Raw genomic sequence first — 26,305 nt, 5'->3', positions numbered from 1 at the left:
GCTCTATCCTAGACAGAAAGATTTAGGACTTAGGTAGAAAAAAAAGGAAGAAAGGTTGAAATTTCTAAGAAACCTGTTTTGATTTTTCACTTTTCACTGAGTGACCGAATGACTTGTAATATATATTTACAATTTTCCTCCCTATTTATATTATTACAGACAGGACTTTATTACCAAAAAATCAGTGTAAAAATGGAAGGTTAATTTACGATCAAGGTCACCTAAAATAGAATATAATTTTATTGCATGTGAAAAAAGACCGCAAAAGCTGTAAAAAATAAGTAAAAAAGGTAATGTTAGGATAAAAAAGGAGAGTAGTAGCGGTGATGGCAGGCAAAAGGGGGCCTTGTGTCGTCGATGGGCCTCAAACTTTCACAGACACCAAGAAAGAGCACCAAATAAAATAACACCTAAATAAATGCACATGTACGTCGTACACGAAGGATAAAAATAGTGGGGCTAGAAGAAGGTGAGGGATTGGCTGAGTGAGGTGCCAGCGTGGACGTCGTCTTCGTCTACTTCTTCTTGGTCTTGATCATGGTCTTCTTCTTCTTCTTCTACTTGAACAAGTTGGTCTTCTGGTTCCTCGGCTGTACTATACTACGTTATTATAAATGTATAAATGTATTCCATGTCTACTTCATATTCACTTGGTCTCGTCTTCTATCCGACTTGGGTTGGTCTCTCTCAGACCTGATTCCAACAGGTCTTGGTGTCTTGGTCTTGCATTGTAAGGTAGTGGTAGTGTCGGTGTCTTTACTTAATCGTGTAGGTAACAACACATTCAATAAAATATATAATACAACAAGTAGTAGTTGGTTGGATGGATGATGTCGCGATGAATCCTGTGTGTACCAGAACAGAAAGAGACGATTACCATCACATTGGGTCTCTCTTCTTTGCTGCGCCAGTATAACCAGACCAGTATATGTTGGTTGCCAGTCGCCCAGTGACCGCGATCGGATTTATATCGTTCGGGTTTTGTGTACAGACCATGGATTTATTTATTTATTATTATTGTTGTTGTTATCATTATTTTTATTATTAATTATTATTAATTATTAGCAGTAGTATTTATAAACCAAACAATTTTATTTTATTTATTTTTTTTATTTATTTCAATAAAGAAAAAAGGTTGTGCTACTGTTAAAGTTAATTAACTATTAATTATCCAGTGAATTAAATGCTACTGGAGGTATCAATTTAAAAAGTGAATTAAAAGGTGAACTAGTTATTTGGAGCGCTCATTATTTTACTTTGTATTTTTTTTTTTTTTAATTACTGGAGAGTCTTTAGATTGACCAAGCTCCAAAACAAGTTGATTTTTATTGTTGGTTTTTTTAGGTGGAATAATAAATAATTAAACTGACAATACGTGCTTCAAAAGTGTATGTTCATTGACGACACGATGCCGGTAGCCGAAATGCTGCCGGTTATCACTTCCGGTCTTCTTAATTTTCGGAGTAGAGGTGCTCGATTTCGTCGTAGAATTTCACCGGCGATTATTAATAAAATTTTTTTATTTACTGTTATTCTCACTACATTTACGCAAGTCTGTGTTGCTGATGCGGCTAACGGCTCTGGTATGCATTTTTAAATATTCAAAATATTATTTTTAGGCTTTACTTCTTTTTTATTTTATTTTTTTTTTTTTTGCATTGCTAATCAAGGTTTTATTTTAATTTATTCAACCTGAGAAATAAAGATAAAGATATTTCTATTTTATACAAATGATTAATGAAGATCAAATTGTACAGTTCAAATTTTAATTACCTGTATTCATAAGTAATTATTTTATTAATTATTATAATGACAATCATATTTAGCTGACATTTAAATTTACTGTCGACGTGTTCATTTTTTTTTTATTTTTATTATCATTTTTTAAATTTATTTTTGTTTTTATTATTATTATTAAAAGATGTATTCAGATAAAAGAAAAGATAATTTAAACCGGAAAACAATTCAGTTAACATGTTTTTGTAGAGGAAAATATTTTTGTTGAGGATGAAAGGTGCTTTGTCGTTTTTCTTTCTCTTTTTTCTTTATTCGTTTGGTAATAGTAACGGTAAATTTTATCGACGGGAAAAAAAAAACTAAAATCTAGTCCTGAAAACCCAACAAAAAATAATATTATTATTACTATTAAATTTTAAATAAATCCCTATAATATATACACATAATAATGATTATATGAAGTAAGTTAATAATCATAATATCCGTAATGATTATATTGTTCACGATAAATTAATACTCATAAAATTGCTTAGTAATAACAATAATTAAAATATCATCTATTACATTCATTACAAAGATAATTTTTTATAAAAAAAACCCTCAATCGGATTTTAATTTTAAAATTACCTGTTAATCCTTAACGTTTTCTCAATGCTACTTAACAGTAATAAGTTTTCCAAGATTTTTAAAAGCAAGATATTAAATTAAAATCTTTATTAATATCTTTGCTTAACAGCTTTTATCAATACTTAAAATTAACCACTAAAAAATGTAAATAAAGTTTAATATTCGTAATTTATAACTCTGTAATTTCTCTTATCAGTTTTTACAAAGCATTGAGTAAATATGTATTTATTTTTTTTTTTATATTTTAATGTCAAATAATGATCATTAATTCGAACGAAAAACTCAATAAATTCAATACAAAGTTTGCGAAGAAAATAACACGGTGACGATTAATATTATCTAAACTAGTATATACATAAAATGACCGTGACACACCCGAGTGTAAAGCAATGACCCGACTTGGCGGCCAATCACGCCGGAACTTTATTTTGCTACTAATCATTACCATAATTTTGCGAACACGTCACTATCGGTGATATATATATTAATAAATTAACAATTATTCCAATTTTTATTTTATTTTTTTTTAAATTACCAAGCAATTTAATTCATTGCACAACTATTGCCCGTAAAAAAATAAAATATGCATATGTATAATTAATATTCTGAATTAATGCGCAGAAAAAAATGAAATAATTATTTAAAATTGTCTTTATCAGTAACAAAATAACGAATGATGATATAACACCGTCAATACAATGGATCTATTTATTGACAATAGTCAATGTCATGAAAAATTAGATAATTATTATGAGTGAATAAAAAATTTTTTCATTGTCATCATCTCTACAACAATCTCCGGTTATTGTTATAAATTAATTTACGTTTTTATATTTAATTTTTTTTTTTTATTTCCGTGATCGCGCGCGGATAGTATTGATGTATCGGCGGTGATATGGAACACCGTGAAGTAAAGTAGTTAATCGAAAGAGAAGGACAAAAGCGAATTGGGTTTAGAAGAGACACAAGTTGTTGGATTGCTGGCACCCGTACTGCCGGCAATGCAAGTTAAGTACACTGATAAAAGGATTTGTTTATAGTTAAAAATATTTGTTAATATTTAACAAATCATTTATTAGAGACCACTTTTTAGTCCTTAACAAATATTTCTTAGTATTTAAAAAGATTTATTAATATTTAATAAATGAATATCAGATTTATTAAATACAAACAAATCATTTTAAATACTAAGAAATATTTGTTTGATACTAAAAAATGGTCTCTAATAAATGATTTTTTAACTATTAACAAATATTTTTTTAATACAAATAAATCCTTCTATCAGTGTATTATAAAGAAGAATAAATATATATATATATATATATATATATATATATATATATATATATATATATATATATATATATATATATATATAAATATACAGCTCAGGTAAGCGTACGTAGGCTCGGGGGTACCACGTAGTAGTTGGGAAGGTAGGCGGACCAAGTTTAGTTCATTGACCTGGTATATACACTAGCGGCCGCGAACGAATAGCGGAACCCTGATGGCTTCCCGCAATGGTCCCGTCCGATTACGCTTTGCTCCGGTCTTATGCTCAGACTCAACGTATCAATATTCCGTATGTGGCTTTCTTAAAGCATGTTCATGTACATGGACACATATCAATCTACACCCACAATCAAGCTCCGGCTTTTCATTTTTCCTTCAACCTATTTCATTAATTCCTATTACTTTGACCCAATTCTTGACAGCAATAATCTTCACTACTGCTACTACTATTATTACTATAAATTAATTTAATTACACACAACTCCTTTATTTTATTTTTTATTTTGACCCAATTACGTCAAAAGTTTTTAAAATTGATTTATCGCTCTCAATTTGTAGTAAACTTAATTATTAAGGGGCGACATACGTGTAGAAGGACGTTTTCATGCTTTTCATTAATTTTTTTAAGGTATCAAAAATTAATGTCATTTATTGAAACTATCAGGTTATTTTATACATATATTTATAAGTATTTTTTCATATTTTACAACAATATAACTTAAAAATTAACGGAGATATCAGCTGATACACATCGTAGGTTGTCATCCGACTTAGCAGTTGGGGTACACGATGGAAGCCACAATTTTTAATGAAAATTAAGTTAGCCGACATCTAAAAATTTTTAGAATTTTTTTTTATTGAAAAAATTATCACAGAAAAATAAAAAAAAATTTTCATTTGTAAAAAAATTTAAAAAATATAAGTGCAATTTTTAAAAAATATTTTTTAGTTGTAATTTAATGAGAGAAAAAAAAAACAAAAAAATAAAAACGTCGGCTAACTTTATTATTATCACAATTTTTATCTGAAATCAAATGAAAATTAAATAAACCGATATCTGAAAATTTTTATAATTATTTTTATTGAAAAAATTGTTGCAATAAAATTAAAAGAAAAAATTTCACATGTAGAAAATTTGAAAAACTATATGTGCAATTTTTTTAAAGTATTTTTTTCTTGCAATTTAATTGTTGAAAAAAATAGAAAAATTTTTGAACGTCGGTTAACTTTAGTATCATTGAAATCAATGGTACAGAAAAATTACTTTTTTTATATGTGTATCTTCATATGAACCTCAATTCCAAAAAAAAAAATTTGCATTTTTTAGAGGGCTGCTGAAACAAGTTGTGATTTTCTATCATTTTTTCATATATTTTTTATAATAAAAAAAATAGTTTAAATAAAAATATCGCTTGTGATTGAGGTTAATTCAACTTCTCGATGCTTGGTATACAATTGATACGCAAATTTTATTTTAAAGTAAAAGATTTGTTCTTGACTTACATTTTAAACGATTATGTCCATCAGTACAGTGTCAGTACCGAAGACAGATAACTAAAGCAATGTCCCACCTGTTGAGTTGTGAATGAGCTTTAACTCAATACTCAAATGTTATTAACTTTAAAGATACTTTTAACCTTGACCTACGCAACAAGTGTCTCGATTATTATATATTACATTGCTCAAACTTTTATTACATATTTATATGTACTTTTATACATATTTATATGAACTTGACCGGATAATTACTCCCTAAGATAGCTTAATCAAATTTTTAATTACATTTATTTTAATTCATACTTATAAAATTTAATATTAGTTATTTAAAAATAAAATTTTTTTTTAATTCGATAATAATAAAACATAAGTATACTTTATTGTAATTTAAAATATTATATAGGACATTAACGTATCGGTGAAAGTGTAAAACCTTTCACAGAATTTAGCTGATGAGAACAGTCATCGTGAATTGCACATCAATGCTCTAGTAAACCATAGATAGACAGTGCGGTGTATACAATATATATATATATATACAGTAGCTGTTAGTATGCCTCACTTTTCTTTATTCAAATGTGATAAATAAATTTAAATGCCAGCCTAGATATATATGCATTGAAAATTTTTCTCCAATTAATTTAATAATTTTATCTTTGACTGCAAAAATCGGTCAATTAAAAGCGGCTTTTAATAATCAGCAATTTCGGCAATTATGTTATCCGTAATTATGCATAAGTAAGATATGATACTTAAGAGTCAAAAGTTATGACTGATGAATAAAAAAAAAAGTATTGAGATGACACATATATAATTTGACAGTAATTTTGAGCGCAATTTAAAGCTATATATGACCTTTATACGTTGATAATTCAAGCTTGTTAAACTATGGCAAGTGTAGTACAGTACTATACAGTACGATGTAGGTAATATCTGTATGTATAGCCATCGGGCGAATGTTCCCGCGGTACCAGGCCACACGGCTGCACGGCCTGGCACGATCGCTGCACTTTAGAAGACGGAACATCCGTATTTTCTATCTCACTTGCTCTTACTACTTATTCATCACATTTACCATTTGCCTACTATTATACACTACTACTCTAACTCAATAATGCATATTTGTTCATAATATAAATATATAAATATGTATGTATATCTATAAATATAATGCACCACAATGTAATTCATTTACGCACTATCTTGGAGATAAAAAAAAAAAAAAAAAAAAAAAAAGAGAAAAAGAAAAAGTATTTTTATTGTTTTTATTTTTACTTTAATACCATATTTAATTTGAAAAGTCCATTTAATTTTCAAATTTTTTCCGAGTAAAAGTTTTACAGTAATTTTATATCACTACTGAGAATATAATTTTATATTTTATATCTAAGAGAAGGCTTGAAATTTTATTTTTAAGATTATAATATTAATGTTAAGAATTAGATTATTAAAGTATATAATTTTAACATTTTTTTTTATTTTCTGCAATAGAAATTATAGATACCTCAAAAGTAACTTGCCATGGACTATCATTCAGGTGTCCTGAAGGAAAGTGTATTCCTCCGTCGTTGGTCTGCAATTATCAAAAGGATTGCGAAAACGGCGAGGATGAAATGCAATCGTGTCGTAAGTATTTTATTATTTTATTTTGTTCTTATTTTATGCTTTTATATTTTTAATTTACGTATCGCTGATCGGCGAATTTAATGACACAGCAAATTTTTTTTACAAATTGACGACTATTAATATTTAATGAAGGCCGGTTATGCAAAAAATTGATAAAATAAATTAATATGTCAATTTATGTTTTTGTTTAAAAAATATTTTACTTGTCAAATAAATTACAATGTTTTTATCTAGTAATTACTTTTCATGTTAGTTTTACATTATATTTAAAGTTCGCTTAGTCACATAATAATTATTTACATTTTGTCCGTAAGAACATTTTTTTAAATATTTGATAATTAATTTTTAAAATTCAAAAAATTAATTTTTTTACTGTCAATAAAAATCAGAAATTTTAACTGAGACGAAGAACAAAAAAAAATTGTTTTTAAACTCTTGAATAAATTTTTATTTATTATTGAAAAATTTTTGTCTTAAATTATCTCTCAGTTGAAAAAATATTCTAGAAAATTGTTCTTTCTTTATTATTTAATTTATTTAAAAACATAAAATTTTTTACTGAGATGAATAAGAGCAAAAATTCAAAAAAAAAATCCTTCTAAACGCTTGAATAAATTTTTATTTATCACAGAAAAATTTTTGTCTTAAATTATCTATCAGTTTAGAAAAAAAAAATTTTAAAAGGAATTTTTTTTTTAATTATTTAATTTAATTAAAAACATAACTAGCAAACTTGCAGTCACTATGTGACTGCCGTGATTTGTGAACTAAAAAAAAATTAAAATTTTTCTTTATTAAATAATGATTTTTATTAAATTGCACTGTACTTTCTTAAACATTGACGTTTTTAAAGATATAAGCTCATCCCGATGTTACACTCATCGACAGCTTTCATTTGAGTACCCACATCCATTTTGATATATTTTTTATATATATAAATATATATAATATATACAAATATATAAAATATATAAAAAATTGATGTGGGTACTCAAATAAAAGGTCTCGATGAGTGTAATGTCGCGGTGAACTTATGTCTTTAAAAATGTCAATAGTTCACAAGATATTCATTAAATTACACTGTACTTTCTTATCTGTTGACCTTTTTAAAGATATAAGCTCATCCTGATGTTACACTCATCAAAAGCTTTCATTTGAGTACCCACATGTATTTTGATATATTTTTCATATATTTATATATATAATATATATATATATAAATATATGAAAAATTGATGTGGGTACTCAAATAAAAGGTCTCGATGAGTGTAACATCGGGATGAGCTTATATCTTTAAAATTGTCAATAGTTCACGAGATACAAGGTAATTTCTTAATTATATATCTAGAGATAGAATATTTTCGAATGCAGCCTAAATACTTATCATAATAAATTGACTATTTACAATGACACTAAATTTCACTAAAAAAAATCGATTTTATCATATGACTATCCTTGAAACAAAATTTTCCTTATCCTCTTAATAATATAAATAATTAATAAAATTAATAAATTTTTCAGCACCTCCTGAATGTGACGCGAATCAATTTTCATGTACGCAATATATCTTCAACAAAACTTACTGCATACCAAAATATCAAAAGTGTGACATGACTGTTGACTGTATAGATGGTTCAGACGAGGCTAATTGTCGTAAGTAAATAACAATAAAAACAATTAAAAAAAAAAAAAAAAAAAAAAAAAAACTAATTAATTAACCGAGAAAAAAAATTTTCTAGCGGAAATAAAATGTCAACCCGACGACTTCAAATGCGGTGGTACAGTACCTGAGCACTGTATAAGAAAGGAGAAAAGATGTGACGGGTATCTGGACTGTAGAAACGGGAAAGACGAAAAAAATTGTCCTCTGCTGCTGAAGCAACCGTGCACTCTAGACCAATTTAGATGCACTTCAACCCAACAATGCATCGAAGAAAGCGCTCGGTGTAATTACAAAGACGATTGTGGAGATAACAGTGATGAGGAAGGCTGTAATTTTCCTCCTTGCAGCGCTGATCAAATTCGATGTGCAAACTCGCTCTGTGTGCCCAAGGGCTACCCTTGCGAGGAGTATATCAATTGTAGCGATAATTCAAATGATAAGCAGTGCAAGCTTACCGTCTGTCCGGGTAATAAATTCATGTGCCCGAAAGGTGCTGAAGGGAAGCCGCGTTGTATTGAACGCGCTCAAGTCTGTGACGGTAAGCAGGATTGTACTGATGGAGCTGACGAAGGAGTTGCCTGTTGTAAGTATATCGCAATAATTTACCCAGCAATTATCAAATAAAAAATAACAATTAAAATTAATCTATACTTTATTTTTTATCTTTTAAAGCAATAAGTAACTGTCCGAGCTTAAATTGCCAGCACAAATGTCAAGCATCACCAACTGGGGGTATTTGCTCCTGTCCTGAGGGTAGAGTTCTGATGAATAATACCGGAATTTGTGTCGACAGAAATGAGTGCAATGAATGGGGCTTTTGTGAGCAGCTTTGTGTCAACACTGACGGCTCGTATGTTTGTCGTTGTGTCCCAGGATACAATCTTGTTGATCGTAACAAGTGTCGAATTCAAGAAAATCAAAGACCTGTAAGGCTATTATTAGCTCAAGATCGTGCTTTATGGAGTATGGATACAACCGGTGAAAAGCGTCAATTAATTGTCAATACCACTGGCGCAAGCGGTATTGATTATTTGTACTCTGAAAATTTAATATTTTGGAGTGATTTAAAAACACGTAAAATATATTCACAATCATTGACGCAAACTTCGGATAATTATCAGCAAATAGATATATCTTTGACGGGTTCATGGGCGCCTGTTGCGATAGCAGTTGATTTTATTGGAAGAAAATTGTACGTGGTAGACTCAATGGTCCAGAAGATAGACGTATTTGAATTAGACGGGCGTTTTCATGGAATTGTCTTGAGCACAAATTTAACCAGTCCTACGGACATTGCACTGGATCCGACAGTAGGATTGATGTTTATTGCCGACAGTAAGCAAGTTGTTAAAGCCAATATGGATGGTACTTCGGTAACAAACGTTATTTCAGAGGCAGCTTACAAAGTTTCTGGTGTAGCTGTTGATTTAATAGCCAAAAGAATATACTGGTGTGATTATTTGCTGGATTATATCGAGACTGCTGATTACAAAGGTGAAAAAAGATTTATTATTCTGCGTGGGCTGCATGTACCAGCTCCAATACGGCTCGCTGTTTTTGAGAACCGGGTTTATTGGACAGACAGCACTAAACAAGCGCTGATGAGCGTTGACAAGAATGACGGAGATTACTCGATTCAAACGTTATTCAAAGTACGAGACGCTAAAGCCGTTAAAGTACTGCATCCAATGGCGCAGATAGGTGCTAAGAATATTAAAAATCCCTGTGGTAATAACAACGGAGGCTGCCAGCATATGTGCATCGTCACTGCGGCAGGTGGACGTGAAAGTGGTCTAGGATACCGATGCGCTTGTAATATCGGCTGGAAATTGTCTACAGATTTACGTAATTGCATTTTAGTCCAAGAATTTTTGATGTACTCGCAACAAAGATTCATCAAAGGACGTATTTTGGATCCAGTTATGGACAGCTTCAGCGATGCTATTCTTCCAGTTGTTTCAAGACGCGCGAGATTTGTTGGACTGGACTACGACGCTCATGATCAGTACATTTATTACAGCGATGTGCTACAGGATGTAATTTATCGTGTGCATCAGAATGGTACGGGAAGAGAAATTGTATTAGCTAGTCAGAACGAAGGTGTCGAGGGCCTTGCCGTTGATTGGGCAGCTAAAAATCTTTATTACATAGACTCACGTAAAGGAACACTAAATGTCTTAAGTACGAGAAATTTCACATACAGAAGAACACTTTTAAAGAATTTAAAACGGCCTCGAGCTATTGTTATACATCCTAATCATGGTTATATATTTTTCTCTGAGTGGGATCGCCCGGCAAATATAAGCCGTGCTCATGCAGACGGATCTAATTTAGTTATCTTTAAGAACCTTACGCTTGGCTGGCCAAATGGGCTGGCTATTGATTTCGAAAAAGATCGTTTGTATTGGTGTGACGCTTTGTTAGATCACGTCCAACACTCGAATCTTGACGGCGGTGATGTAAAGAGTCTCAGTCCGAGATTAATTCGTCATCCATTCTCAATTGCCATTCATGAACAGTGGATGTACATCACTGACTGGCGACTAGATGCTATAATAAGATTACACAAAGAAACTGGAGAACAAGAGAATATATTAGTACATGAACCAGCGACTAATCGTTTGTATGGTGTTAAAGTATTTAGCCGTAATATTCAACAATTGACAGACCATCCGTGCTCAATTAATAACGGAGGATGTGAAAAGTTATGCTTTGGTATTCCTGCTAATTCTACGACTTTACCAAGTACTGTTACCAAACCCAAGGAAGAAGGAGAAGAAACAAACTTTGAAAGGAAAAAACTTATTCGAGTGTGTGGTTGTCCTTACGGCGAACGTTTAGCGTCTAATGGACTCTCTTGTACTTTAGACCCTGAATCAGAGCCACCGGTACAGGCGTGTCAGAATCCTTGGGACTTTACTTGCGCTAACCAACGCTGTGTTCCACAATCCTGGGTTTGCGATGGCGATGATGATTGCCTTGACAATAGTGACGAAATGCAAAACTGTACCAAGCCCACGTGCAGTCCGAATGAATTCCAATGCAAATCTGGCAAATGTATACGCATGTCATTCCGCTGCGACGCTGAGAACGACTGTGGTGACTACAGTGACGAGATGGGATGTCCTAATGTTACTTGCAGTGCAAGTCAATTCACCTGTGACAACAATCGCTGCATCCCAGCATCCTGGAAGTGTGACTCGGAGAACGATTGCGGTGATAGCTCTGACGAGGGGCAATTTTGCGCAGCTAAAACATGCTCTTACTTTCAATTCACTTGTCCCAGATCCGGACACTGTATTCCACAATCGTGGATCTGTGACGGAGACAACGATTGCTTTGATCACGCAGATGAGCTTGACTGTCCGCCTGTTACTTGTCTCAGCAGCCAGTTCAGGTGCGCGGATCGCAAGACTTGTGTGTTAGAATCTTACAAGTGCGACGGGCTGCCCGATTGCAATGACGGAAGTGATGAAGTCGGGTGTCCTTCGCTGGGACCTGATCAGTGTAATCCAGAGAAACAATTCCAGTGTGTCGGTACGGGTAATTGTATACCCAAGAGCTGGTACTGCGACAGCACTCCTGACTGCAGTGATAAATCTGACGAGCCGGAAACTTGCAATCAATTCACATCGCCTGATATGTGTGGCAAGGACTTCTTTAAATGTATCTCTCCTGTGAATAAAACATGTGTATTTAAAACTTACATTTGCGACGGAAAAGACGACTGCGGAGACGGCTCTGATGAAGATCCGCTGATTCACGCTTGCGGTCCGCCGCCATTCAAGTGCGAATCTGGCCAATGGAAGTGTCCAAATGTCACCAACAGGTGTATAAACATTACAAGTGTTTGTGATGGTAAAACAGACTGTCCTAATGGCGCTGACGAAGGAATAGGCTGTGATTTGGCTGAGTGCACTCATCAAGGTGGACTCTGCAGCAATGGATGCATTCAAACGCCTCTTGGAGCTCAGTGTACTTGTCCGGCTGGAGAAGAACTACGGGAAGACGGATTCAACTGTCAAGATGTTGATGAATGTGATCCACCGGGTCGTTGTTCGCAAGAGTGTAAAAACACAAAAGGAAGTTACGCTTGTAGTTGTGTTGATGGCTACACTCTGGAGATTGATAACCGCACGTGCAAGGCTTTCAATCACAGTGCAGCATTTTTAATTATTTCTAATCGGCACACGATCTTAGTTGCCGATCTGCAGGATCAAGCGCTGGAAAGAGTTCCTATTAATGTTGAAAATGTTGTTGCGACAGCTAGCAATATGCATACTGGTACTATATTCTGGTCTGATATGAAGCTAAAGAAGATTTCACGATTGGAGAGAGGAGGAGATCCACAAGATGTTATCTCAACTGGTCTTGATTTAGTTGAGGGGCTTGCTTACGACTGGATTGGCAAGAATTTATACTGGTTGGATTCAAAATTAAATACTATTGAGGTGGTAAAAGAAACTGGAGAAAATCGTATGATTTTAGTCAGAGAAAATATAACTCAGCCACGTGGAATGTGCTTGGATCCAAGCCCTGGTGCTCGTTATTTATTCTGGACAGACTGGGGTGAAAATCCAAGGATTGAACGAGTCGGTATGGACGGTAAAGATCGCTCGACAATTATCAGCACTAAAATCTACTGGCCTAATGGTCTGGCTCTTGACATTGCTAACAAAAGAATTTACTTTGCTGACAGTAAATTAGACTTTATCGACACCTGTAAGTACGATGGGTCACAGCGAATCCAAGTTCTTGCTGGGTCACATTATCTGCTGCATCCTCACTCGCTTACACTCTTTGAGGACACAATGTACTGGACGGATCGTCAATTAAACCGCGTACTGTCGGCTCACAAATTTTATGGCCGGAATCAGACAGTAGTTTCGCATTTGATATCTCATCCGCTGTCTATCCACGTTCATCATCCAGTTCTCCAGCCAATTACGCAAAATCCTTGCGCAAACGCGTCTTGCGACCATCTCTGTCTTCTATCAGCCAGTGACCCCCGTGGTTACAGCTGTAAGTGCCTCAGCGGCTATAAATTAACTTCCACGGGCGGCTGCGCGGAAGACGATATGCCGTACTTAATGGTGCTACGTGGCTCTCAGATCGTTGACATGTCTCTGACGCCCGGTGAAAGTAAGAGTGGATTTATTACACCTGTAGTTGGAATAGTAGGTGGTACGGTAATTGATTATGACCGGCGAGATCGAAAGATTTACTGGTTGCAAAGCAAAGATGATGACAATGAGAATGGAACTATTTATACTATTTCAACAAAAGGTGGTAACAAAACAGAATTTCCAAATCCAAATGGTGATTCTGGTATTGTTGGCTCACCATCGACAATTGCCTTTGATTGGCTCGGTAGGAATTTATTCATTGGAAATAAATTCGCCGCTAATATTGAAGCTATAAAGGTTGACGGTGAACCACGTTATCGGACAGTTGTTCTTGCGAACGATGGAAATAGAACGTCTGTGGCTAAACCAAAAGCAATGTGTATTGATCCTCTCGAGGGCCAGATCTTTTGGATTGACGAGGGAGATTTTGGAGTACCACACAAAATAGGTCGTGTTAATATGAACGGACAAAATTCAATTGTTCTTGTCGATGATGTGCCACATCTTGAGGCTCTGACAATAGACATACCCAATAAAATGATTTACTTCAGCTCTCAGTATCCCGCTTTTATAAAGGTCATGACAACAGGCGGTCAAAACGTCCGTACAATTTTAACCGAAGCCAATAATATAAACACACCGAAAGCTCTAGCGGTTCATGAATATAAATTATATTTCTTGGACCCAGTTTATGACAAAATCGAGCGGGTTGATTTAATAAAAGACAATCCAAGTCCGGTGATTATTGTTGACAATGATTCGACACTTAAAACTCTGACTATATACAAAAAACGCGTCGCTGGGTCACATCCTTGTTTAGTGAACAATGGAGGCTGTGAACAACTTTGTCTACCCTCGATAGGTGGTACAAGAGTGTGTGCTTGCAGTATGGAGTACAGAATGGTCGGTGATATCAAATGCGAACCCTACAAGACATTTGCAATAGTATCACAATTGGATGTAGTACGTGGTTACAGTTTGAGTGATACTAAGGAAGCTATGATCCCTATTGCTGGAACAGGACATCATATTCTTCACGTTGACATGTATTACAAAGACAACTGGATCTACTGGGTCGAATTTAACCGTGGAATGTGGAACGGTATTTTCCGTATACGTCCAAATGGCACTGAGCTAACGACGATTATCAAAAATGGTATCGGGTCTAATGGAATACGTGGATTGACAATTGATTGGATCGCTGGTAATTTGTATTTCTCCAATGTCTTTCCACATGACAATTATATTGAGGTGAGCCGATTGGATGGTAATCATCGAAAGGTCCTGGTTAAAACAACAACAGACGCACCGCGTGAGCTAGCGGTTAATCCGATAAAACGCGTGCTGTACTGGATCGACAATGGGCAGTATCCGAAAATAGGAAAATGTAAATTAGACGGTAGTGATTGGACGCCAATTGTTACCTCGGGAATAAGCACACCCAGAGATTTAACAATAGATCCTATTAGTCATGATGTGTTTTGGGTTGACTCCAAGTTGGACATGATTCAAAAAGTATCTTGGACTGGTGGAAATCAACAAGTAATACGGAGAAATCTTCCTAATCCAATGGGAATTGCAATATACGGGTCTAATATTTATTGGGTTGATCGTAATCTCCAGACTGTTTTTAGCTCGAGTAAAACACCAAATAATACTTTGCCAACAAGAGTGCGTACAAAGTTGCCAAAATTACGAGATATTGTGATATTTGACCCGAGTAACCAGCCAGCGGATGATTCAAACCCTTGTTCGAAGGACAATGGGGGTTGTCAACAGCTCTGCTTTGCTTTGCCATTACTTTCAGAGCCCAAGTGTGATTGCGTGACCGGAAAATTGTCCTCTAACCAACGCAAATGTGATAATGTCGACGAGTACCTGATATTTGCTACAAGAACAGAAATAAGAGCCATAAATATTGATCCACAATCAACAAGTGTACCATTCAAGCCGGTTGGCAACTTAACAAACGTCGTGGGTATTGATTTTGACTATCAAGACAATAAAATTCTATTCACTCAAATACGACCTTGGGCTAAAATAGCCTGGTTGTCTGCGGACAATCCACAGTCATCTGATGTACAAACTATTATCAACAAAGGAATAAATCCTGAAGGAATTTCTTATGATTGGACTCAGAAAAAAATTTACTGGACTGATTCATCAAACAACAGCATTTATGCTATGAATTTAGATGGTACATCTCTTGTTATGATTTCCAGAGTCGATAGACCGCGTGCAATAGTCGTAGATCCTTGCAATGGCACACTTTACTTCACAGACTGGGGTCGCTTTGGTACTTCAGGAAAAATATTCCGGACAACAATGGCTGGTTCACTTAAAAAGGCTATCATTGACAAAGATTTATCCCAACCAAGTGGCCTGGCAATAGATTACGAGGAGCGTATGCTCTACTGGACCGACGCTGTTAGAGAAAAAATAGAGCGCTCTGATTTAGATGGTAAAAATCGTGAAGTTCTTATCACTGCGACAATATATCCATTTGCAATAACGGTATTCCGTCAGCATATTTACTGGACAGATTTACAGTTACGTGGTGTTTATCGTGCGGAAAAATATACCGGTGCTGATAAAGTTGAAATGGTAAAACGTTTAGAAGATTCACCACGAGATCTACATATCTACTCGGCAACTAAACAACAATGTAAAGTAAATCCATGCAATATAAATAACGGTGGCTGTGACCAGTCTTGTCATCCGGGTGCTAATGGAAAAGCCGAGTGCAAGTGTGATGATAACAGTAGACTGGTTAATGAAGGAAGAATGTGTGTTTCAAAGAATGTTACCTGTGACGCCAGTAAATTTGCATGCAAGAATGGAAGATGTATATCACGTATATGGGCGTGCGATGGTGATGATGATTGTGGTGACGGTACTGATGAAGATAAAAATTACTGCTCTTACCACTCATGCAGCCCCAATGAATTCCGGTGTAACAATGGCCGTTGTATCTTCAAATCATGGAAATGCGACCATGAAAATGATTGCCGGGACGGCAGTGACGAGGAGGGCTGCAAGTATCCGCCCTGCGCGCCAGGAGAATTCACTTGTGCCAATTACCGTTGTATACCTCAAGCTCAAGTCTGCAATGGCGTTAACGACTGCAAAGACAACGTCACCTCTGACGAGACCCACGAAAGGTGTCCCAGAAATAATACCTGTCATCCAAATCACCTCCAGTGTAACACGACAAACATCTGCGTGGAGCCTTACTGGTTGTGCGACGGAGACAATGATTGCGGGGACAACAGTGATGAAGATCCGCTCCACTGCGCTCAAAGAACTTGTCCGCAAAACAGCTTTCGCTGTCCCAACCACCGCTGCATTCCAGCTACCTGGTACTGTGACGGAGACGACGACTGTCTGGACGGAAGCGATGAACCTGCTGGCTATTGTCAGTCAGAAGGACGGACTTGCTTTGGTGACTTGTTCACTTGCGACAACGGCAACTGTATTCCTCGGATCTACATCTGCGACGGCGACAATGACTGTCTGGATAATTCAGACGAAGACGAACGGCACCAGTGCAACGATCGCAAGTGTGACGAAGAAACAGAATTCACTTGCGATGCCAATAAATTGTGGAATCGCGCTCAATGCATACCCAAGAAATGGCTCTGTGATGGTGATCCCGATTGTGTCGACGGAGCTGATGAAAATGTCACGTTGCATCACTGCCCGCCACCGGTTCCATGCGCGGATAATCAATTTACTTGCGATAATGGAAGATGTCTCAATCGTAAATGGCTCTGCGATCACGATAATGATTGCGGTGATGGTAGTGATGAAGGAAAGTTTTGCAACAACCAATACAAGCCTTGCTCGGTGAATGAATTTACGTGCCAGAATTTCCGATGTCTGCGCAAACAATTTAGGTGCGACGGCCAGGACGACTGCGGGGACCACTCTGATGAAGTCGGCTGTCCTTCTATCGGATATCATCGCAATAACACGTGTGCTAATCCCTCTGACTTCCAGTGTGGCAATGGTAATTGCATTAATCAACAATTAGTGTGTAATAAGGAGTCAGATTGCGCGGACGATAGTGACGAACCGGCTCACTGTAATGTCGATGAATGCGCAAAAGTTGAATTAAACCAGTGTGGCCACAGATGCGTGGATACACCGACCAGCTATTATTGTGAGTGCAATCCAGGGTACAGATTGCTGCCTGATGGTAAAGCTTGCGCAGATATTGACGAGTGCATTGAATCACCTCAAGTATGCAGCCAGCAGTGTGAAAACACACCCGGAAGCTTTTACTGCAAGTGCAATGAACGGTATTACGAGCGAGCTGCTGATGAACATACCTGCAAGCGGCGGGATAGAATAGAACCCTGGATTATATTTACAAATAAATACTACGTACGCAATATGTCATCTAACGCAATGCAATACAGTATTATGCATCAAGATCTTGTTAACGTAGTCGCTCTTGACGCTGATTATGCCAACGAGACTCTCTATTTCTGCGATGTTACTGCTAAAACAATCTACCGTGCTTCGCTGAAAGGCGGAGAGAAAGAACCGATAATTCGCCACGACAGTCTCGGGTTAGAAGGTATCGCTGTTGATTGGGTTGGACGTAAGCTCTACTGGCTGGATCGTCATGCAAAACACTTGGATGTCGCTGAATTGGACGGATCTAACCGTAAGACTCTGAAGAATGATATCGCAGATCCACGTGCTATTGTCGTACATCCAGGCACTGGTTCTCTGTACTTCACTTCTTGGCATTTGCAAGCTTACATTGGTAAAATGGGTATGGATGGAAGTAATTTCACGATGATACTAAATTGGAATGATGATATAGCTTGGCCTAATGCCTTGACTATTGATTACTTTACGGATCGTATATTTTGGGCTGACGCTCATCTTGATTACATAGCGTTCGCTGATTTGGAAGGACACAATCACCGGATTGTTCTTTCTGGCGTTAAAGTACCCCACGTGTTTGCTATTACGGTGTTTGATGATCATATTTACTGGACAGATTGGAATCTCAAAGCAATAATGAAAGCCGAGAAATTCTCTGGTGCAAATATCAAGGTGATGCGCAACACAACTCACCGACCTTATGACATTCATGTGTACCATCCGCTCAGACAGTTGCCGTACGAAAATCCCTGCAAGGAAAACAACGGCGGCTGCTCACATTTATGTTTAATCGCACCGCCTATGAGCTCTTACTTGCTTGAGGGCTACGGACAACCCGGTGTTACATCTTACAAGTGTGCTTGTCCGAATCAATTCTTCCTGGACCATGATGGCAAAACTTGCATTGCTAATTGCACTAGTGGGCAGCATCGTTGTGGCCCGCCGGAAGAAAAATGCGTCCCCTGGTTCTGGAAGTGCGACGGTGAAAAAGATTGCAAGGACGGATCTGACGAGCTGGCTAACTGTCCCAAGCGTGTTTGTCCGCCTAGTCAATTCCAGTGTAAGAACGGCAACTGTACTCCTAGTGTCACTGTCTGTGACGGTACTGACGATTGCGGTGACAAGAGCGACGAGTTAAATTGCGCTGGAGAGTGTCCAGAGCTGGAATTCAAGTGCAAGTCTAATGGAAGGTGCATTCATGCTTCGTGGAAGTGCGATGGTGACGCTGACTGCAAAGACGGCAGCGATGAAGACCCAGCTATTTGTCACAACAGAACTTGCGATCCAAACACTGAATTTAGCTGCAGAAACGGCAAATGTATTCCAAAATTGTGGATGTGTGACTTTGATGACGATTGCGGTGATGATAGCGACGAGCCGGCTTATATGTGCCGTCAGAAGAATTGTACAACTGGGTGGCAACGTTGTCCAGGTCATGCGAACTACCGTTGCATACCCAAATGGTTGTTCTGCGACGGGAAAGATGACTGCCGTGATAATTCTGACGAATTGCCAGAAAGCTGTCCGAGCTGCGACCCAACAACGGAATTCAAGTGCTCGAACAATCGTTGCGTGCCCAAACAATGGATGTGCGACTTTGCCGACGACTGCGGGGACGGAAGCGACGAGTCCGAGGCTCTCTGTAAAGGTAAATATCGATCATGCTCGGAATCAGAGTTCCATTGCAGCAATGGTAAATGTATTGCATCACGTTGGCGCTGTGATAACGAAGATGACTGCGGTGATAACAGCGATGAAGTAGATTGTCAAGTTTTCCCGTGCAAAAATGATACATTTAAATGCGCCTCTGGTCACTGTATAGCTTCATTCTTGCACTGTGATGGTACACGTGATTGCCGGGACGCGAGCGATGAGATTGGATGCCCGCCTCGATATCCCGACGGACGTTATTGTCCGAAATCACGTTTCCAATGTAATAACAATCTATGTGTATCGCTATTCGATCGTTGCGACGGAAATGATGACTGCGGTGACAATTCTGATGAGGACAAGACTCTGTGTGCAAACTTTACGTGCGATGTACTACGTAGATTCCAATGCAATAATCACAAATGTATACCGAGGTATCAATTGTGCGACGGTATTGACAATTGTGGCGACGGTTCTGATGAAAATAATCTGACAATGTGTGCTAAGAGAATACGATCGTGTGATCCGACCACTGAGTTCCAGTGTGCTAATAAAAATTGTATCGATCGCAGCAAGATATGCGACTTTGCCGATGACTGCGGTGATGAGTCTGATGAATTGGGTTGTCATCAGTACAAACATTGTGACTTGGCAACCAAAGGCGGATGCTCGCATCTATGTCATAATGTTACTGACGGCGGTTATATTTGTACTTGCTATACGGGATACATTGCATCAAGGGAAAATAATAAAATGTGCGAAGACGTTAACGAATGCACAACAGCAAGCCATCACTGTTCTCAGATATGTATTAACGCTAAAGGGGGATATTCCTGCGATTGTCGTGACGGTTTCCGTTTAGTAGACAGCCAAAGTGGCGTCTGTCAGCTAATAGTTGAAGATGCTTTATTGTTATTCGGAAACGGACCAGAAATACGTGGGTACAATGTACACAAACGGGAGGAGATTGATGTGGTAGTCGATGAGAAACGTGTAAAGACTATTGATTTTGACCCCGTTCTAGAGTATATTTATTGGATCGACAGTCATGATAATACAATAAAGCGCTCGTACATGGTTGACGCTAAAAAGGGAAAAGCTAAAATTGGATACGCACAGGATTTAAATATTAGAACGAGTGATACTGAGCCGGTTAGTTTGGCTGTAGATTGGCTATCGAATAATCTTTATTGGGGTGAAGTCAATAATACTGGACTCCAACAGTACGGTAGGATACTTGTAGCTAAAGCTGATGGCAGGTACAGAAGGAGTTTAATAACTATTGGACTAGAAAATCCAGCGGCAATTGCACTTGATCCAGAGTACGGGAGGATTGTTTGGTCGGATATTGGCAATCAACCGAAAATAGAAACGGCTTGGATGGACGGCAGCAAAAGACGCACTTTGGTTGAGGATAAATTGGGCAAACCCACTGCTATTGCTATAGACTATGGAATGGATCACACTATTTATTGGGCAGACAGCAAGCTTAATACTATTGAGTCGGTATCTCTTGATGGGTCTAATCGCAAACTTATTGTCAGCGGTGAGGGTCTAAAACATCCGGTTTCTTTGGACGTGTTTGAACATTATTTGTTCTGGGCGTCGAAGTATACGGGCGAACTTATTAAACAGGATAAATTCGGACGCGGGGTCCCGGAAATAATTGTCAAGGGTATCCAGACTGCGGGAGGTGTCAAGCTTTATCACCAATTGAAGTACAACACTAGCTCACGTGATCCCTGCAATAGCGCTAGGTGCAGTCATCTCTGTGTCGGTGTACCTTCGGGATACCGGTGCCTATGTCCGGACAGCGCTGGTCCGAGATTATCGCAGACCAGTGAGAGAATCTGCGACGCATCTATTGAACGCCCGAAACCTTCGCCTTGGATTTGCCCCTGCGAACACGGAGGACAATGTCAGCAGACGGATGATAAACTTGAGTGCGTTTGTCCTAGTAATTATCACGGCGAACACTGCGAGATTAGTCTTATCACTTCAAGGCTGTCTAACTCTACGACAACCATTGTCATACCTATTGTTGTCTGCTTGCTGGTACTATTTGTTGCAGCTGCTGTTATTCTCGTTGTCAAGAAACGGCCTTTGTAAGTGTTTTATTTTATTATTATTGTTATTTATATGATATTGAAATTAGCGGACGTTTAAAAATTTTTAGAGTTTGCTCTCTTAAGAGCGGTTTATAGTTGATTTTCAAACGTGTTTTTCTCATGTATGTGATAAAATTTCGAAAAAAAACGCTTCGCTCTTCGATAGATAATTAAATTATCTATCGAAGAGCGAAGCGCTTTTTTGGAAAATTTTCATTTATTTATGCATAAATGCGCTTTGAGATTCCATTTGTTGTACAAGTATGACAGAGATACTTTCGTTTGTCCAATAGAGGGCGAGAGAGAGAAAAAATGTAAACCCTTCTTAATCGATTAAGAATCGATTTTCATATATAAGGCCGCCGGTATGAGACAAATGTGAGGAGTAAAATCTACTGATGAATGACCTCGTTACGTTTTTGGTGCGCACCTATGGTGCGCAACTTTCTAATTTGGTTGTGAGTGTATTAAGACGTACATAGGGTATGCTGCAAGGCGTCTATACCTATATGTTATTGGGCTTGTTTGTTTCTATCAGTGTCGATGTACTTATATTGCTGTTTTTGTTATAAATATCAATAATTAATATTGTTATTGTGAAGTTATCATTTTTGGAGTTTACTCCTTAAGAATCGATTTTCATATAAGGCACCCGGTATGAGAAAAATATGGAGAGTAAAACCTACTCATCAAATGGGATAGCAACGTTTTTGGTGCGCATCATTTCTCGCGCATCTTTCACTTTTCAGTTGTGTGTGTGTGTATATATATATACTTGTGTGTAGCCAGCACACACAGTATACTGCGTGATAGCTTATATATAGTTTAGTCAACAAGTGCCTTTTTGGTCAACTTTTTTTAGCAGTCTCCGAAAATTATGAGTTGTCATTCGATTCAGAATGGCATCTAGATGATTTTCGAAAAAAATGAAGTTCCGTTTGCAAAAATTGCAGAAGTTATTAACAATTAACTAAAAAAAAAATGGGGTTTAGATTTCGCAAATATCTCAAAAACTAATAAAGATTTTTCAAATTTAAAAAAAGATTCAAAAAGAGGAGGAAATTTCCTAAAAAAAGTTTTGACTCCCGAAATTGTAGGACTAATATTTATAATTTTCCCAGAGGGTTGAAAATAAGCCCGAAAACGGATACTCCGGTTTGTACAAGCCACGCCACCTTCGGACCTTCAATGAATAAATATTATTTAAACTTATTAAATATGAAAATTAAAAATTGAAAAAATTCAGGCGCCTACAGGACAGATCAATGAATAATAATCCGTGGTCAAAAAATTTTTATCGTGATTTTTCAATAAGTTATCCATTAATTAATTAACAATTTTTTGTAACACGAACATTAACATTGCAAGTGCGATAATTATTAAACTATAAATATGAGAATTTTTTTCCGTTCGTGGAGCTATTTTTCAAAGGTCTTAGAAAAGATTCCCGTTGGAAAAATTAAAAAATTGTTAATTTTCGTCTTTTATTAACAATTTACTAAGGTGAAAAATTATAAAGCTTTATTAAACATTGAAAAAAAATTTTTTTTTATATAATATTATTATTGATCCATTTTCTTATGATCAGAAACTACTTAAAAATGATCATTAATAATTTTTACCTCCTATTGTTTAAAAAACTTTTATAAACAAATGCGTTGTTTATGAGATAATTCAAAATTTTTTTTTGATAATATAATCTTTGTTGATAATTATGATTTAAAAAAAAAAAAAAAAAAAAAACAGTTTTTAAAAAAAATTTTTTTACTGCTTAAAAACGCATTTGTTAATTAACAATTAATTGCAAAGGTTATTAAGAATTAACTGAAAAAGGGGGTTTAGTTTTTTACATATATCTTAACAACTAATGAAGATTTTTAAAACTTTTAAAAAAATTCAAAAAAAGGAGGAATTTTCCTAGAAAAAAGTCTGGACTCCCGGAACTGTAGAACCAATATTAATAATTTTCCCAGAGGGATGAAAATACAGCCGAAAATGGGTGCTCTGGCTTGCGTAAGCCATGCCTACTTTGAACACTTGATTAATAAAAATTATTTTAACATATTAAATATAAAATTTAAGATTTAAAAAAAATCAGTGGCTTACTGGATAGATAAATGAACAATAATCCGCCTGAAAAAAGTTTTATCACAATTTTTCAATATAATCGTTCGTAAGGAGTAAACTTCAGTCGTGCGTCGGAGCTGACACACACGATTTTTTTAATTTAATAAGAACTAAAAAAATATTTTATTTTAATTACACCTTAATTTTTTACTTGTGAAACTATTTGAAGATTTTTTTTTTTAATAGAAAAAATCATAAAAATTTTTAGATGTTTGATAATTTTATTTTCATTTATGAATGATCCTAAAATTAGCAGATGTTGAAAAATTTTTTTGATTTTTTTCACTAATTTAATTATAATTTTAAAAATTGCACTTTTATTTTTTTAATGTCTTACGAGTGAAATTTTTATTTTTTTAATTAAATAAGAACTAAAAAATTATTTTTTTTTAATTACACTTAAATTTTGTACATGTAAAACTATTAATACATTTTTTTTTTTTTTCTTTAAACAAATCATAAAGTTTTCAGATGTCTCATAATTGAATTTTCATTTATTAATGATAGTAAAATCAGCAAATGTAAAAAATTTTTCTGATTTTTTTCACTAATAAAATTATAATTTTAAAAATGTTTTTAAAAAATTGCAATTTTTTTGTTTTTTTGATATTTTACATGTGAAATTTTTATTTTTTTTCAATTAAATAAGAACTAAAAAAATATTTTTTTTTTAAATTACACTCAAATTTCTTCAAATTTTTTACATTTAAAACTATTGATACGTTTTCTTTTTTTTTTAATAAAAAAAATCATAAAAATTTTCAGATGTCTGATAATTTAATTTTAATTTATTAATGATACTAAAATCAGCACAAGTTAAAGAATTTTTTGATTTTTTTTTACTAATTAAATTTTAATTTTTTTAATATTTTTTAAAAATTTCACTTTCATTTTTTTTAATTAAATAAGAATTTAAAAAATATTTTTTAGAAATTACACTTAAATTTTTCAAATTTTTTACATGTTAAACTATTGATACATTTTCTTTTTTTTTTTAATAAAAAAAATCATAAAAATTTTCAGATTGATAATTTAATTTTCATTTATTAATGATACTAAAATCAGCAAATCTTAAAAAATTTTTAGTTTTTTTTCACTAATTAAATTATAATTTTAAAAATAGTACTTTTATTTTCTTTTAGGTATCTTTTACACGTGAAATTTTTATTTTTAATAAAAAAAATCATAAAAATAATCAAATGTCTGCTAATTTGACTTTCTTTAATTAATGAGAATTGTGTTTTGTTAATTAGCGGTAAACCCGGTGGTCTCGGAAGTCTTACTGCTCAAAGTGTATCATTTAGACAAGGTAGCAACGTTGAATTCGGTACACCCGCTCACGAGAGAATGGTAAGTTTTTTTAAATTATATTATAAAATATATAATAAAGGTAGCCGTTAGTGATTACATATTTAACTTTTTAACGAGCACCGAGAATACCTATTCCCATTTTCGCTTTATTACTTTTTTTTCGTTTGCACAAAAACGGGTAAATTTAAATAATAAATCCTCGAAAGATAAATAAATAAAATGTTTGAGTAAAAAAGTAAATATAAAGATATACTTAATGAAGTCATTAAACTTTTGGATGTGAATAATAATTGTAATAATTATTTACTATTTTTTTGTTTATTTTTTGTGATATAGGAGCCACTTGATGTAGAGTATAGTTTAGGCGAGGTAACGGATAAAAATCGCGACTTCAGTAACCCCATGTACGATGCAGTGAATTTAGAAACAACGAATGGTACAAGTGGGAGCTCTATATACGAAGTCCCTGCAGAAATGAAACCGTCGAGTATGCAACATAAAGAATTACCGCAGCTACATCATAAAAGACGAGAGCTAGATCCCACGACAAAAGATTCAGGAAAAGATACTCAGCAATTAGTTGAGGAAGATAAATCCGAAAGCTAAATTGTTTTTATCATTATATATTTTTTTTACAAATATATATATATATATATATATAAATATAAATATAGATATAAATATTGTTTTTGTTTCTGTATAATGCAGAGTTGAATATTTTAATAATTATATTGACTATTGTAAATTTTAAATCTCAATGTATTTTTACTACGATCTATTGTAAGGAAAAATTATGTGATTTTTTCAACATTTATTAATTATTAATTATTGCGATCATGATTATGTTTTTTTTTTTACATCGAGAGATTTATTAGACAAGTCATGAATGTGTCATTTTTGTTGGATGTTATTTTTACGTATATAAGATTTGTAAATATTCAATCAATAATGAAGTATTAACGTTTTTTCATACGGTTCGTGTGTACTATAGATAAAAAAATATCATAATTTAGTATAACGTTTACTTAATAAGAAAAAATTTTTAAAAATCTATGACTATAATAATAATTAAAGAAAATTTAGAGAATTTATATGAATTGTTATATAAGTTACGTAACATGCGATTTTAGGTAGCTAAATAT

General features: G+C 34.8%; 1 protein-coding gene across 3 annotated transcripts; it reads left to right on the top strand.

Moving 5' to 3' along the window:
- Positions 1 to 860: 860 nt before the first annotated feature.
- LOC123268476 (low-density lipoprotein receptor-related protein 2) lies at positions 861 to 26,205 on the top strand. 3 transcript variants are annotated; one of them, XM_044733547.1, is made up of 8 exons: positions 1,105 to 1,222; positions 1,345 to 1,583; positions 6,646 to 6,780; positions 8,302 to 8,433; positions 8,520 to 9,026; positions 9,116 to 21,722; positions 25,106 to 25,202; positions 25,500 to 26,205. In XM_044733547.1, exons 2-8 carry the CDS (start codon positions 1,391 to 1,393, stop codon positions 25,767 to 25,769), a joined length of 13,941 nt encoding a protein of 4,646 aa, XP_044589482.1. In that variant the 5' UTR covers positions 1,105 to 1,222; positions 1,345 to 1,390; the 3' UTR covers positions 25,770 to 26,205. The 3 variants fall into 3 exon arrangements, with proteins under 3 accessions (XP_044589483.1, XP_044589481.1, XP_044589482.1); XM_044733548.1 differs by having other exon boundaries at positions 861 to 1,583; positions 25,109 to 25,202; XM_044733546.1 differs by having other exon boundaries at positions 865 to 1,583.
- Positions 26,206 to 26,305: the final 100 nt, after the last annotated feature.

The sequence above is a fragment of the Cotesia glomerata genome, linkage group LG7, assembly GCF_020080835.1.
Source record: "Cotesia glomerata isolate CgM1 linkage group LG7, MPM_Cglom_v2.3, whole genome shotgun sequence".
NCBI lineage: Eukaryota > Metazoa > Arthropoda > Insecta > Hymenoptera > Braconidae > Cotesia > Cotesia glomerata.
Note: the sequence above shows the minus strand (reverse complement) of the source record. Positions and strands in the feature narration are given on the sequence as shown.

Excerpts from the sequence above, each read along its gene's own strand:
- LOC123268476 (XM_044733546.1), top strand. The coding sequence starts at position 1,391 with ATGTTCATTGACGACACGATGCCGGTAGCCGAAATGCTGCCGGTTATC. Across the intron at positions 1,584-6,645 it reads TGATGCGGCTAACGGCTCTG|AAATTATAGATACCTCAAAA; the intron begins GTATGCATTTTT and ends TTTCTGCAATAG. Across the intron at positions 8,434-8,519 it reads TTCAGACGAGGCTAATTGTC|CGGAAATAAAATGTCAACCC; the intron begins GTAAGTAAATAA and ends AAAATTTTCTAG.